Raw genomic sequence first — 15942 nt, forward strand, 5'->3', positions numbered from 1 at the left:
TTGTTTTTTAAATAGTTCTAAAGCATAAGCCATCAGGTCTGAGTACATTAAGTAACTACGCGTGAAAAGCAAAGCACTTAAAATTTTAGGCAAAACCTAAGGCAGGAGTGGCCAGATGACACTGAACAGAAACAGCATGCAATTTGAGTCCTGACCTTAAAAGGAAAGAAGCATGCATGCCTTCTTGTTTTCTTCTTTCCCCTCCTTGTCAGCTGGGATGTGGACGAGGGGAGCCATGTCTGATCACATCAACACCATAGGAATGGTACAGCAAAAGAGACAGAGGGAATCTGAACCTTGACGCATACCTAGATTATCCCATTAAAGCTACTGGTACTCTGGGTCTCTTGCTCTAGCAGCCTTGCCTGTATCCTAACAAATACACTCCATATTTCTCAATAATGTGCTTATTTGCTATATCCTGACCATGTCCATGTTATACATAACTTATTACCATGCTGTAACGAGAGTTAAGAATTTACTTACATCAACCATTTAGACAAACATTTCCTCTCTTTCCATCCTCACAGTATAGTTAGAATAAATTTTAGAGCAGTCAATATTTGATATCTATGTTACCATGGCCGTATAAATATAGTTCACAAATGAGTCACGGTATGGGCTATAATTTACAATTCTCATATTTTATGTTTTAGTTTTTCTGTGAAGTCTGGCTCATCTCTAAACTCTCCTCCAAACTGAAAAATTCCTGTCAATTTGGTCAGTCAGCAAATACTCTGTGATCCATTTTTTCCATGGAAATATTCCTCCTAGAGGCCTCTATCCCCCTGCTTCAGTTAGGACTGGCTACTTTTTTGGTCTGCTGCTCAACTGTGGTCCTGGGTCTCCTTTAAGTTTCTTTTGTTAAGATTCTATACTTTCCCTTCTTGGCTAGATTAAGAGCCTATGTGTCCCCTTCTTGGCTTCCCTACCCTGGTCTTGAGATAGATATTTCCAGAAAAATAAACAGGAAGTAACATTTTTGAGGCTCTGAATGTCTGAAAATGTCTTTATTTTGCACTCATACTTCATTTGGATGAATACAGAATTCTAGGTCCAGAATTCTCATTTTCTGTGTTCTTATTTGAAATCTGGACCCATCTGAAAATAATTTAGTATGTAACTTTTTTTCTCTCTCGTTTTTTCCTGTTTGGTGCCTGGAAATTATGCACTAATGTGAGTCCCTCCCCCCCTTTCTTTTTTATTTGCTGTGCTGTGCACTACACATGCACTTTCTATTTGGAAACCTATATCCTGTAGTTCTGAGATTTTTTTTTTTTTTTTTTAAGGGCCACACTTGCAACAGATGGAGGGTCCCAGGTTAGGGGTCAAATCACATTTGTAGCCACTGGCGTATACCACAGCCACAGCAACGCAGGATCTGAGCTGCATCTGCAACCTACACCACAGCTCATGGCAACAATGGATCCTTAACCCACGGAGCAAGGCCAGGGATTGAAACTGTGTCCTCATGGATACTAGTCAGATTTGTTAACCACTGAGCCATGATGGGAACTCCCTGAACATTTTTTTTTGGGGGGGAGCATAATTTCTTCCCTTCTATTTGGTCTGCTGCTTTTCTTCCCCCTGAGATTAATGATATGTTATTCCTCCTGTACTGATCCTATACATTCCTTATTCACTTGCTTTCCACTGCTTTTTATTTTACTTTCTAAGAGATTTCTTCAAATTATCTTTCAATAATTTATCTTTTTTTTGGGGGGGGGGGAGTGCTGTGCCAGATACAAAAGTTCCTGGGCCAGGGATTGAACATGAGCCACAGGAGCAGCCTCAGGCACAGCAGTGACAATGCTGAATCCTTAACTGCTAGGCCACTTCCAACACTTTATCCTTTTATTAAATGAAATATTAATTGAAATTCTACGATGTACCCAGGAACTGCTTTAGGTATTGAAGATACAATGGTGAACAAACAGAAATTTGTCCCCTCGTGAAGCTTTAGTGAGGGCAGGCAGACAATAAACAAAACATGTAATATGTTAGATGTATAAAAATACTGTGGGGGTGGGATGGACTGGGAGTTTGGGGTTAGAAGATGCAAACTAGTACATTTACAATGAATAAGCCATGAGGTCCTACTGCACAGCACAGGAAACTACAAGTCAATCTCTTGGGAGAGACCATGATGGAAGGGAATATAAGAAAAGAAATGTATATAGATGTTTGACTCGGTCACTTTGCTGTATAGCAGAAATTGGCACAACACTGTAAATCAACTACATTTTAATTTAAAAAGTAAGTTATGAAAAATACTGTGGGGAAAATAAGTCAAGGAAGATGTAGAGAGGTGGGGAGGGTGTGTGGGTGTGTGTGTTAGATAAATTAGTGAGGGAATCAATTGAGAAAAAAATATCTGAACAAAAAGGGATGAGGGAGTGAATCTTGTGAGTATCTGGGGAAGAGCATTCTAGACAGAGGGAACAGCAAGTGCAAACACCTAAGGCAGTGTGTGCCTGGGATGGTTGGGGCAGAGGGTACAAATAGGTAAAGAGTAAAATACAAGGTAATGGGGTAAAGATTTTTTCAGCTCCTCTTTTTTTTTTTTTTTTGGCCATTTCTTGGGCCGCTCCCATGGCATATGGAGGTTCCCAGGATAGGGGTCGAATCAGAGTTGTAGCCGCCAGCCTACACCAGAGCCACAGCACCGCAGGATCCGAGCTGCATCTGCCACCTACACAACAGCTCATGGCAATGCCGGATCCTTAACCCACTGAGCAAGGCCAGGGATCGAACCCACAACCTCATGGTTCCTAGTCGGATTTGTTAACCACTGAGCCACGACGGGAACTCCAGCAAATGTTTCATTTTATAGCATTGTATTCTTGTTGCATAGATGAAATACCTACCCTTTTGTCTCTGAGGGACTGTCTGATGGCTTTACATTTTCTTTTGCTCCCTGAGAGTTCTTTTTCTGTTTGTTTCCTTGATTTATTCTCTTTTATATTACAGACTTTCCTCAATGATCTGGATTTTTTTTTTTGCTCATTTTTTTATTAAACAATTTTTATTATAGCTGATTTAGTGTTCTGTCAATTTCTGCTGTAGAGCAAAGTGACCCAGTCATACATATACACACTCTCTTCTTCTCACATTATCTTCCATCATGTTCTATCACCAGTAATTGGATATAGTTTCCGATGCTATACAGTAGGACCTCATTGCTTATCTCTTCTAAATGTAATCATTTGCATCTATTAACCCCAAACTCCCAGTCCATCCCTCTACCCCCTCTCCCCCTTGGCAACCAGAGTCTGCTCTCCACGGATTTTTATTCATAGTAAAGAGCAAGGTACTTAAGTCCTGATTGGCAGCTGTGAGAAAAGTGGGGACAAGGCAAGAAGCTGATTTTTTTCACTTAGGGATCAATTGCAACTGTCCGCATCTTTGTATCTTTCCTTTTGGACTGCTCAATTTTCCCAGAGGACCCCTCCCATCTTCAGCTGAGGGAGTATGAGTCAGGATATCAGGGTTTCCAGATTGAGCAGGGAAGGGGCCATACAGCCTCATGCTGGCTCTCCCTACAATACCAGTTTCTCCTGTCTGCTAAGTTAGTTGTCACTAGACTATCCAGCCCCTAAAATCCGAAAAATCATATCACCTTAACCATTTAAAACATACTATTTATTCGCAGTCTTTTCACAGTGCTGGCATTAATCTGAAGCTCTTTGGGGTCTATTCCTTCTGTCTGTTACTTGTGCTCTTACTCACTGTAGATTACTTCCTCATTTGTCATGTAAATTCAGAGCATAAAATCTCCATCAGAATGTTCTGAGTGCTTTGCCTCTGTTTTTGGTAGGCAACCCAGGGGTGGTGTGGGGTCCCCAGTGAACAGTGTAAATATAAGCCATAAAAATAAATCAGTTTTTTCAAAGAAGATTGTTTCACCCATGCAGAGTCCAGGTAGAGACAAGCTTATTACTCAGATGGAGGGACTTTCCTACCTCTGAATTGCTGTCTTTCAACTTCAAGCTAGAGCCTCAGGTCTGACACTATAACTTGTATTTTCTGACTTAATCCCCTGAGTCTCACAACCTTTCAAGACAACCAATTTTCAAGATTACAATAAGCCACTTTGAGCAAAAGGGCCTCAGATTTACATTCTAGAATAAACAGCACCTAAACAAAAATGTTCATTTAATGAAATTATGAATTTGAACGCAATTTCTTAATAACAACATAAAATCACACATTGTAAATATCTTAATCAAGTGCACAGCCACAGGGTTTTTTTGGTTTGTTTTACCTTGTTCCATTCTCTTCATTAGCTGTATCTGATCGACTGTCTTCTTTAATATCTTGCATTTGTCTGGTTTTACACTCAAGCTGTCAATGTCACTGATGTTGGCAGACAGTAACTCAGCTAGCTCTTCTAAATATTTATTTTCTTGTTCCCTGCGCCTTTTTTCAGTGCTGTTACACAAAGAAAATCCAGTTATTTTCCTTCTCTGATCAAGTATTTAATATTTACATGTTTATAGAGATTCCTATTTTTATCCAGAATATAAAACCAGATTTAAATTTGTATCTAAAAAACAGATAACAGTATTTACTGAAGTGGAGAAAACAATTCTGGCTAAAATACATGGAGGGAATGTTTGCTATCACAGATAGAGTCCCCGAGTGATGTGTATATACTGAATATTTCAAATTACCAATGAAAACTGGATATCAAAAAAAAGCATAGTACATATACTAACTGCTTTTGAAATCATTATAGAAAAATCTGAATTTTCAAATAAGTTTCTTGTAAATTAAGCAGGCAGACTGCACCAGAGTTCAAATAAATTATAATCAGAAACTTGATAAAGTCTTGATTCTTATAACAATTAGCCCATTAGTTGGTCCTCATCAAAAGGAAAAAAGTACTCATCAAAAAAGTAAAAAAGAATAATAAATCATAATTAGAGATAAAGGTACAGAGAACAATGTTCTTTGTATACAACTTTATTGTAAATAAACAGAAACAAACATCTATTTATAAGCTCCCATTAATACAATAAATAAAACCAAACTCAATTTGAAGATAACCTGAGCAAATAATAAGAACAAAAAATAACAGTGCAAACAACTAGTATTGTACATTTACTCAGATGTATTAAATGAGTATTATTCATTTTTGTTTTTTAGTCTTTACCTCTCGTTTACTTTAGTCAGCAGGCACCTTGCTTTAAATAATACATATAAAGACAGCGAAGTATTACTTCAGATGAAGTATTACTTCAAAATGGATCATTTTCTATTATCAAATTAAGTAGCTCTTAGTTTTATAAGCAGCAATCAAAATCATTTGACTGCATATAAAAATAGTAGAAAGAAGAGAGGAGAAGAGGGAAAAATCAGTTGCTAAAAAGCTCTTAATTGGAAACAATTAAAATATTTACTTTCATAATTAAAAAACTATAAAAATGAGAGCATTTATATAACATAGTAAGTTGAAAAGAACCAAGTCAACTAATCAAATGTATTTACTTACATAAAACAAGAACAAAATGACACATATCCCAAAACAAAACCAAATCTTAAAATTGTAACAATCACATATTCTGTCTTTAATTTCTAAATCTTTCATTACTGAGGAATTAATCCCATTTTACTTAGTAAAACCTTTATCTTATAATATCCACAGCCAAGTATGTATAGCAAGGTATTTTGACAAATTTCACACCAAGGCACTGAAAATGAGGCATGAAGAAAAAGAGTAACAGACTTTATAAGACTAAATACATATAAATTTTAGGGAACTCCAGCTCTGTAAACTGATAATGTTTTGGAGGACATCGGATTTTACCTTAGAGAAACTAGCAGATACTAGACTTAGTAGATTCAGTCTAAAGTATGATTTGTTTAAATCTATGGGTCTAAATTCCAACATGAGTAAATTGGATTCACTTGGTGGAACTCCCAAATCTGTTTTTAACATTAAGTTTTATGAAAAACTGAAGTGCTTGAAACCACTGCAGAGTAAAAGAAAAATAAAAGTAGTAGAGTTGGGCAGGATCAGACAGAGAAGTGACAAAGGAAGCAAGAAGCTAAAAGCCATGAAATGGTAAGGTGCCTATAAAATGACATAAGAATGAAACTAGGAAAATCACCATGCAATGAAGTAACTAATAAGCAAGAAAAGAAAATGAGAGCAGATTTATTCAAATAAAGTCAAAACTGAAGGAAGGGTGGAGATGACAACTCTAATGGAAAAGAAGTCTTCATTACATTGGGCTCCCTACATTTCTCCTCTCATTAATCTACTTCATTTCCATTTATACTACATATATGCTTGTTAGTGCTACATTGAGTTAACTTCTCATATGTCTTTTTTTCTTCACCTTTTTAGCTTTTTCAACAAATACTCCTATACTTTCATTAAGTGCCAGATAATAATGTACTACGTGTGTCTTGGGAATCCAGGAGTAAATTAGACACAGCCCCCAATAAGTGGGAAAACAAAGAAAAGCAGCCATTAAAAGATCATGTGACAAGTTTATAATACAATAGGAGCACACAGAGATGGCATCTAGACCGAGAGAATGAGATGTCTAAACCCAGCGGTAGGGAGAGACTGGTTTCCTAGAAGAAAAAAACCTAGCTTTTTTAAAGGTAAAAGTGAGAGTGAAAATAAGCAATTGAGCACCAGTGAACTACAGAAGATTAGAAACAGAAGGGCAAGAGATGAGGTCTGAGCCCGATCACAAGGGCTCTTGCATATACTGTAATAGAGCATGGCAGACTGCTTAAAATACAGCTCCAACTTCCTTTGTCACTTCCTAGCTAAGTCACCCTGGTCAAGCTACTTAACAGCAATTTAACTTCTTTAAGCTTACATTTCTTTATCTGTAAAATAAGGATAATACATTAATTACCTCTTAGAGTTTTGTGGGGATTATACAAGATGACACATGTAAAATGCTTGGCAGAGCTCTTGCCATAGACTATTCCTTCAGTAAATATTTCTACTATTATCACTTTGATTATGATTATTTATTTTCAGGGCAAGGGAGAGCCCTAAAGTGTTTCAAAGAGAGAATGAGTGGCGTGACTAGATCTGTAAGCTCCTTGAGGATGGGAAGCATGTTTCACACTTCACTTACATCTTTAAAGCATCATGCACATGGTGCTGGTTAAATAGCAGGCATTTCATAAAGCACTTGAACTGAATTAGAAATGTTAAATAAGCACAAAGAATAGCTACCCACCATTTAAAGACTGGTGTTTTAATCCTCATTCTCCTAGAAGAATTAAGAAATGGAGAAGAGGGGAGTTCCCATTGTGGCTCAGTGGAAACAAATCTGACGAGCAGCCACGAGGATGCGGGTTCCATCCCGGGCCCTGCTCAGTGGGTTAAGGATTTGGCGCTGCCGCAAGCTCCAATCTAGCATTGCTCTGGCTGTGATGCAGGCTGGTAGCTGCAGTTCCAATTCGACCCCTAGCCTGGGAACTTCCATATGCTACACCTGTGGCCTTAAAAAAAAGAAAGAAATGGAGAAGAGGCAATAGGAAGGAAATGTGGGAGATCTCAACCCACCAAACAATTGCTCAGAAACTACCCTAGCTAGAGCTGTACAAAGGGCTGGCAATACCCTGGGGTCTTACATATGCTCTTTATGATTAATTAGTTTGCAATCTGGGAAGACAGCATATAAAAACAAAACCAAAAGAAACATGATAAGGTAGTATTCATGTATAAATTCATCAATTTCAAAATCACGAAATTTTATTTAACCATATCAAAAAATCACTTAATTAAAACTGAAGCCCATACTTATAAACTAGAGATCATGTTTTCAAATAATTTAAAAGCAAATGTGCAAAGATAATTACCCTTCAGACAACTAAGAGAAAAATCTATAAAAATTTTAATACCTGTAATGTGATTATGTACACATAAACACACACACACACAAAAAAAATCAAAGAAAATCTACAGATAAACCATAAAAACAAAGAAGAAAGCTCAGAACAATGGATGGATATGAGATCATCACTCCCAAATCATTAGCATTCCTAGACTAGTAGGTGCCAATTAGAAAATGCAACAGACAAAATGATACTTCTAAAGGCAATAAAAATTCTATGGTATCCTGGAATACATCTAACTAAAGATGGGCTAGGCATTCAAAGAGGAAAATTATAAGTTATAATTGAAGAAGAGTGAAGACTTGAAAAGCCTTTATATGCATTAATAAGAACACTTTGGAAGCTAGAAAATAAAAATGTCAGTCCTCCCCAATTTAATCTATAAAAGTAAATGGAATTCTAATTCAAATCCTGGTAGGATTTTTTTTTTTTTAAACTGACTCTAAAGTCTGTATAGAAGAATAGTTCCCTGGTGTGCAGCAGGTTAAGGATCTGGCATTGTCACTGTTGCGGCCTGGATTCAGTCTGGCCTGGGAACTTCTGCATATTGTGGGCATGGCCAAAAAAACACTAAAAAGTTTTTAAAATTAAAATAAATAAATAAATACAATCTGTATAGTAAGTCAAGAACCAAAAACAGGGAAAACAACTTTGAAAAATAACAAGGAAGAGTGACTTGCCCCTTTAGCTACCAAGGCAATTGGCATATGAAGTTCAGAATCAGTTCTCTATCCATGAAGGAGCTTGGTCTCTGATAAAGGTAACAGCATTAAAAAAAACAAAAACAAAAACATAAAAGCAGGGAAAGGATATGGTTAGCCACTGATGTTCTATATAGCTAAAAAAAAAAAAAAAAAATCAGGTTCCTATATTATATCATACACAAAAATAAATTCTCCATTAATTAAAACTCTAGGAGTTCCTGTTGTGGTGCAGCAGAAACAAATCAGAATAGGAACCATGAGGTTGCAGGTTCGATCCCTGGCCTCGCTCAGTGGGTTAAGGATTCAGCATTGCCATGAGCTGTGGTGTAGCTCGCACATGTGGCTCAGATCTGGCATTGCTGTGGCTGTGGCGTAGGCCGGTGGCTACAGCTCTGATTAGACCCCTAGCCCGGGAAACCTCCATATCCCACGGGTGCAGCCCTAAAAGGACAAAAGACAAAAAAAAAAACAAAACTCTAAATGTATATTAGAAGAAAACGTATAAAAATACATTTAAGGCCTTGAAGTAGAGGGAAAAAAATTCCTTTTTTTTCCTTTTGCTTTTTAGGGCTACATTCGTGACATGTGGAAGTTCCCAGGCTAGAGGTCAAATTGGAGCTGCACCTGCCAGTCTATACCACAGCCACAGCAATACAGGATCTAAGCCACATCTGTGACCTACAATACAACATAGCTACAGCAATGCTGGATTCTTAACCCACCGAGCAAGGCCAGGGATCAAACCTGCATTCCCATGGATACCAGGATCATTTGGATCCATTTCCACTGCGCCACGACGGGAACTCCAAGGGAAAAAAATTATTAAACAAGTCCCAAAAAAGCTTGACACATGAAAACCCTAGGTTCTAAGGTATGTCAACAGACTCATAAATGGAGTTAGACTAGGAAAAGATATATAAGCAAAGAAAAAAAAAAATTTTAACTAGAAAATTTTAAATAACTTAAAAATAAACAGCAGAAATATGGGCAAGTAAAAAAATCATGATCAACTTATCTGGTTATCAAGGAAATGTACTTAAAATTATAATAACCTCATACTCATCAGATTGGCAAAAAGTTAAAGTGAGGAGAAAACAGTGCAGGTAAAGATGTGAGAAAAATGGAACTCTCAATACTTGTCATTTGAAGAACAATCTAGTAATTGCCCAACTAACATAAAAGTATACACAGATCCTAAAGAAACTCTTAAGTATAAAATAGGAGGTGTGTGTGGGGATGTTCATGTTCACTGTAGCGCTGGCTCTAGGGTTGAAGATTGGTAACAAAAAGATTGTTTGTTTACTCATAGGAAATGTCTATCTGTAGGGAAACAGATTTTTCAAATGTGGCATATCTGCGTAACCTAATATTTATTAAAAGTTAACAGAAATGGAGTTCCTGTTGTGGTGCAGCGGAAACGAATCTGACCAGGAACCATGAGGTTGCGGGTTTGATTCCCGGCCTCCATCATTGGGTTAAGGATCTGACATTGCCATGAGCTGTGGTGTAGGTCGCAGACACAGCTGGGATCCAGCATTGCTGTGGCTGTGGTGTAGGCCGGCAGCTATAGCTCCGACTGGACCCCTAGCTTGGGAACCTCCATATGCCGCAGGTGTGGCCCTAAAAAAAAGCCAAAAAAAAGTTAACTGAATAAATCTAGGTATCTTAATGACTAAAGAGCTATGCTGGAAAAGTATACTGTAGAAAAATATATACAGTATTATATAATATATAAATTTAATAAACATTCTATATTATTCACACATACATATGCATAATTATTAAAAACAAATTAAAAGAATTAGAGACAAGTTGAATTAATCATCAATCCTTTTAACTACTTTTATTTATATAAGACTACAAATATGATAAATTCTAATAAATTACTAAGAACATGGCAAAATATTATCAATTACATATGGTGAGTATATGTAGTTTCCTACTCTCTGTTCTTTTGTAGAGTAAAAATTTTTCCCCACATAAAAACTTAAAAGTTTCATTTATTTATTCTTAAGTTTTTCTTTAAGAAGGACTGACTTATGGCAGTTCCCGTCGTGGCGCAGTGGTTAACGAATCCGACTAGGAACCATGAGGTTGCGGGTTCGATCCCTGCCCTTGCTCAGTGGGTTAACGATCCGGCGTTGCCGTGAGCTGTGGTGTAGGTTGCAGACGCGGCTCGGATCCCGCGTTGCTGTGGCTCTGGCGTAGGCCAGTGGCTACAGCTCCGATTCGACCCCTAGCCTGGGAACCTCCGTATGCCGTGGGAACGGCCCAAGAAATAGCAAAAAGACAAAAAAAAAAAAAAAAAAGGAAGACTGACTTATTTACATGTACAGATGTAAATAAAAACATTAACTCTGACCACACAACCTGGATTGTGTCTTGATATCAGCACCCCCCCTAGCATCTGGTCACTTACGACTACGAGCACTTAGGTTATCATCTCTCTCTGACAGTTCTCTGAGCTCATTAAGAGAAATAGTCGCTTTTCTTTCTCCAGCCTGGATTCCTGGCACTTTCCGGTAAAAATTTTTTCTTTGTCCCAGCATGAGAAAAAAGTATGTAATGCAATGACAGAAGAGTCTTCTGTCATTTTACGCTCTACATCAATGTTTATTAGCTGGGGCCATACTGCTTTCCCTGTTCCCAGAGATATCTGATAATGTTTGGAGACATTTTTGGTTATCATAACTGATATAAAGGTGTAACTGACATGTAGTGTGTAGAGTCTAGGGTTACTACTAAACATCCTATAATATATAGGACACCTTTCCACAACAACGAAGTATTTTGCCAACTATGTCAACAGCATGGAGGCTGAGAAATCTTGTTCCAGATCCTCAAAGGTGAATGGAGCAAAATCCCCACTCCTCTCTTTTCAGATAGGAAGCTACTGTTTTGATTTTACTGAGGTTCCTTCTTTATCTGGCACTTGTTAGAGTCTCCTTAGAAATAATTATCTTTTGGGAGTTCCCGTCATGGTGCAGTGGAAATGAAACCGACTGGGAACCATGAGATTGCAGATTCGATCCCCTGGCCTCACTCAGTGGGTTAAGGATCCTGCGTCTCTGTGGCTGGTGGTGTAGGCCGGCAGCAATAGCTCCAATTAGACCCCTAGCCTGGGAACCTCCATATGCCAAGGGTACGGCTCTAAAAAGACAAAAAAAAAAGAGAAATAATTATCTTTTGCCTATTTAAAATGACCATAATCTTTATAACAGATATTTAATTTCATAGATTACCCATTCTTTAAAATCCTGATATTAAACAATGTATTTCTTTGTTCCAATATTACCATAACATTCTGATAGCAGTTAAAGACATACAATGGATTTATTTATTCATTTGCCAAGTATTTCTGTGTCCTTAATAAGCCACACATTGTGCTAGGAACTAGAGATTAAAATGGTGAGCAAGCAGTGGGTTAACGATCCGGCGTTGCCGTGAGCTGTGGTGTAGGTTGCAGACGCGGCTCGGATCCCGCGTTGCTGTGGCTCTGGCGTAGGTCGGTGGCTACAGCTCCGATTGGACCCCTAGCCTGGGAATCTCCGTGTGCCGTGGGAGCGGCCCAAGAAATAGCAAAAAAGATAAAAAATAAAAAATAAAATAAAATGGTGAGCAAGAACAAAGTTCTCACCACATGGGGGCTTAGCATATAGTAGAGAAGACAGGGGATTCATGAAATAAGCACACAAACTAGTGAAAACCTGAAATTAAGAATTACAGCTATAGAAATACGTGTGAAATGGACACATGAATGGGGGAGATTTGACCTAACAGTTATGGAAAGAAGAGACGGCTCTTTTACGGAAGTAATGACTGAACTGGTATTTGGGAAATGCATAGGTGTTGACTATAGGAAAACTACAGGGAACAGGCTGGTTAAGGGAGCAGCATGTGTAAAGGCCCTGGGGCAGGAAGAGAACACGGTGAGTGTGATGGACTCAGGGAAGGTCACTGAGCTTGGAGTAGATGAAGCAAAAGCTTTAAGTGACAATGAAAATGATAAAGCAGCTCTGCCAGAAATAGACTAAGAAAGAAGTGTTCCTACCTTGATGCCAATGTGTCACATGGTGATCCTTTTCTCTTATGTGAGTCTGGGTTAGCAGGGTCAGATGAACTGTCCCCAAGGCCACTCATGTTGAAAAACTTCACACCTAAAACGGAGGAAAACAATAAGAAATCCACCCTAATGAACTTTCCTACCAAGGGAAGAGGAAGCTTCCTTACGTTAGAAAATATCTAAACGATGCAGTCTCTCAAAGGATAGACAATTACAGCCATCATAAAAGCATCAACATCTATACAAAAGCATAGAAGTCATCAGCTATTTGGTGTTTCTACACTTTCTTTTCTGTATCTATAAAATATAATTAGTCATCCTTTACAGATCACAGAAATCAAGCAGGAGGAAAATATTGTTAGAATAATTAAACAGATGAGATCTTTTTAAGAGAAAAAAACCACTTCATATGTAAACATAAAAACTATTAACTGGAAGTCAGAGAAATTATTTTTTAATTTATTTTAGACTATTTTGAAAATGACTTTCAATCATAAGGCTTAGGATTTTATATTTATAGGAAAAGAAATAATACACATATGATTAAAGTTAAAGCACATGAACTAGACTTGGATTTTGAATTGTACTTACCAACTCTGAATTCTATACTCCTAACCTTGTGTTTACGTAGTCAGGCGACAAAGATCAAATGTTTAGTCTATGTTAGGATCTCGGTATAGATGCCAGAGAACACAAAGTCATTTCCCCTAGCATGCCAGCCAGGTCTCTCTCTTACAAGTTGTGCCAGTTAGTGACTGCACTTAAAGATCCCTTCTGATCTGTCCCTATCAACCACTACTCTCTACAGAATCCCTAATGACACTCAGAATCTTATCTCCAGCCTTACATTCATCACTCCGTCTTGGATTTTATTAGTGCCAAATAACACATGCCTCTCATTCTCTTCCACTCCATCTACCCTTGTAAAAGGAGAGGAAATTATTGTTAAATGGGAAAAAACTTTAACTTTTCCTTAAATTCTAAAATTATTAAATAACCACAGTGCTGCATGTTAGCAGCCATGCTTGTAAAATATAAGGAATGTTGAGATCCATAAGAACTTTTCATATGGCTTTAATTAATATGTGAGTAAATCCTTTTTTCTCTAGTCATAAAACTCACTCTGTCTTTAGCACTTTCTCAGTACTAAAGATTATCACATCCTCTTTTTGGTATAAAAATAATACTTGGAATTCTAATCATAAATTTATTATTCCCTGTAATCCAAAAGGCACATTTCTAATTTTTCCATATTGGAAGTATAGGTCATGAAAATTTCCAACTCCTAGGATTGCAATCTTGTAATTATTTCTTACTCTTTCTTTTACTCCTCACTTTGTATTGGTATCCATGTCCTATCAGTTCATTGTTAACAGGAGATCTAACAATGTCCTCTCCTTCAGTCTCAGATACAGTTATGATCCTCATTTGGAAGCAAATACCTCGTTCGAGATTCATGCAAGATCCTTTTATCTTGTTTCTCAATTCCAGTCACACTCACTTCTAATGTGTTTTATAAACAGCAGCAAAATTATTCCTGCTCCAGTGGCATTTTCAGGAGATGAGTCAGTTTGATTCCCCTCCTGGAGCATGGTGGTTAAAAGCACAGGCTTTAGGATCAGAAAGGTGTTGCTTAATCACTACCTGCATATTCTTGGATGAAGTGCTTAATCTCCATAAACCTATTTCCTCATCGGTAACATAAGGGTAATAACTATACTTACCTACCTTTAGATTTGTTGTGAGGACTGAATGAGTTGCGCAGATAAAGAGTGCACTATTGTTGGCTATTGTTTCCCCTTTAGACCATGAGCTCCATGAGGGATAGTGCTCACTCTTCCCACACGTCCTCACTGGTAAATACAATGGACACTTTTCACTCCTTCATTCATCAGTGATCAATACATGCTAACTATTATCATTATTATTTTACCAGACTGCTTACCGCAGTATTTACACTGTTTCATTCTAGAAACATTGTCACCATGGGCTTCTGTGATCCCACACTTCCTTCCACTTAACAAATAAATCAAGCATCTATCATATCTCAGGCACTGTGCTAGGAGGTGAGCAAACTGTGGACAGCAAAACAGGTTCCTGCCCTCATGGAGTGGGAGACATAAACAAATAAAGCACAAAAAATTATCTATAATTTTCTATAGTGATAAGTCATAAAGGAAAGAGTAAGATTCATAGAGAAAAACAATATAAGAGACATAATTTTAATTGGGGGATCAACTGAGGCATCTCTGAAGAAGCAATGTTTAAGCCATGCATGACCTGAGAGATTAGTAGAATTAGTGTGGTTTTCTATTTACCCTATTATTAGCGCCTTTTGACCAATTTTTGGGGGTTAGATTTCCTCATGGTTCTGACATCCTACCCCTCTTTTCCCCTTGCACTATACATTATTCTGGGGTAATAGCACTCACTCAACATGGTTTCCAAAAAAATCTCTAAACCAATTACTCTCTAATCTCTATCTCTGGCCCAAATCTCCTGGGTCTCAGACCCATAACCCAACTCCTCACCAGGTATCTCTATCCAGATGTCACAAGGGCACTTCAAATTCAACTTTACAAAATGAATTTAACGTCTCCTCCTCATGCATCTTTTTCCTCTCACTTGATTTTAGCCAAAAGGCCAAGAAGCGATGCATCTTTTTCCTCTCAGTTGATACACTGGAGTCATTCTAATTGGAGTCATTCTATGGAGTCTTCTGTCATATCCCACATGCAAGCAAACACCAAGATGTATCAATCTTTATTTCCTAAATATTTCTGAAATCTACTCCTTCCTCATATTTTCCTCTCACCTCTTGCTAAACTACTCAAATAGCTTCCTACACAGTTTCCCTGAGCTACCAAAGTAGGTTATCAAAAACATAAGTCTGATCATATCAATCTCTTGCTTAAAATCTTTCCCTAAATCCTCACTGCCCATAGGACAATAGTCAACCCCCCAACATAATGTATAAAGTTTATATCCGCTCTCATCTATTTTTGTCTATTATAGAATTGGTGAATGAATGACTGAATGTTGGTCCAATCAAGTTTAGCCCAATCAATACAATCCATATATAAACAAATTATGTATAGTGTACTACACAGAGTCTTTTTATACACATATATATTACATATGTTAATTTCAGTTTCTAACTCTAACGAAAGGCCTTAAAAATAAAATCCTTGGTAATATCCCATCTTCTCAGCAAAGGTAACATTAGTCAGAAAACTTTATTAGTATTATTATTATTGTCTTTTTTTCTTTTCTAGGGCTGCACCCGTGGCATATGGAGGTTCC

General features: G+C 37.5%; 1 protein-coding gene across 8 annotated transcripts in view; it reads right to left on the reverse strand.

Annotated features, from left to right (window-relative positions):
- The window catches only part of NCOA1 (nuclear receptor coactivator 1), a 246493-nt gene that overhangs the window by 86361 nt on the left and 144190 nt on the right, over positions 1-15942 (reverse strand). For 6 of the 8 annotated variants that reach the window (XM_047782522.1, XM_047782524.1, XM_047782521.1 and 3 more), the window contains 4 exons: positions 14368-14492; positions 14082-14222; positions 12628-12733; positions 4265-4431 (listed from right to left, as the gene is read on the reverse strand). In XM_047782522.1, the coding sequence (XP_047638478.1) occupies positions 4265-4431; positions 12628-12733; positions 14082-14097 (289 nt within the window). In that variant the 5' untranslated portion in view covers positions 14098-14222; positions 14368-14492. The remainder of the gene's footprint in view (positions 1-4264; positions 4432-12627; positions 12734-14081; positions 14223-14367; positions 14493-15942) is intronic. The other 2 variants (XM_047782526.1, XM_047782525.1) reach the window with 2 other exon arrangements.

This window comes from Phacochoerus africanus, chromosome 5 (assembly GCF_016906955.1).
Source record: "Phacochoerus africanus isolate WHEZ1 chromosome 5, ROS_Pafr_v1, whole genome shotgun sequence".
NCBI lineage: Eukaryota > Metazoa > Chordata > Mammalia > Artiodactyla > Suidae > Phacochoerus > Phacochoerus africanus.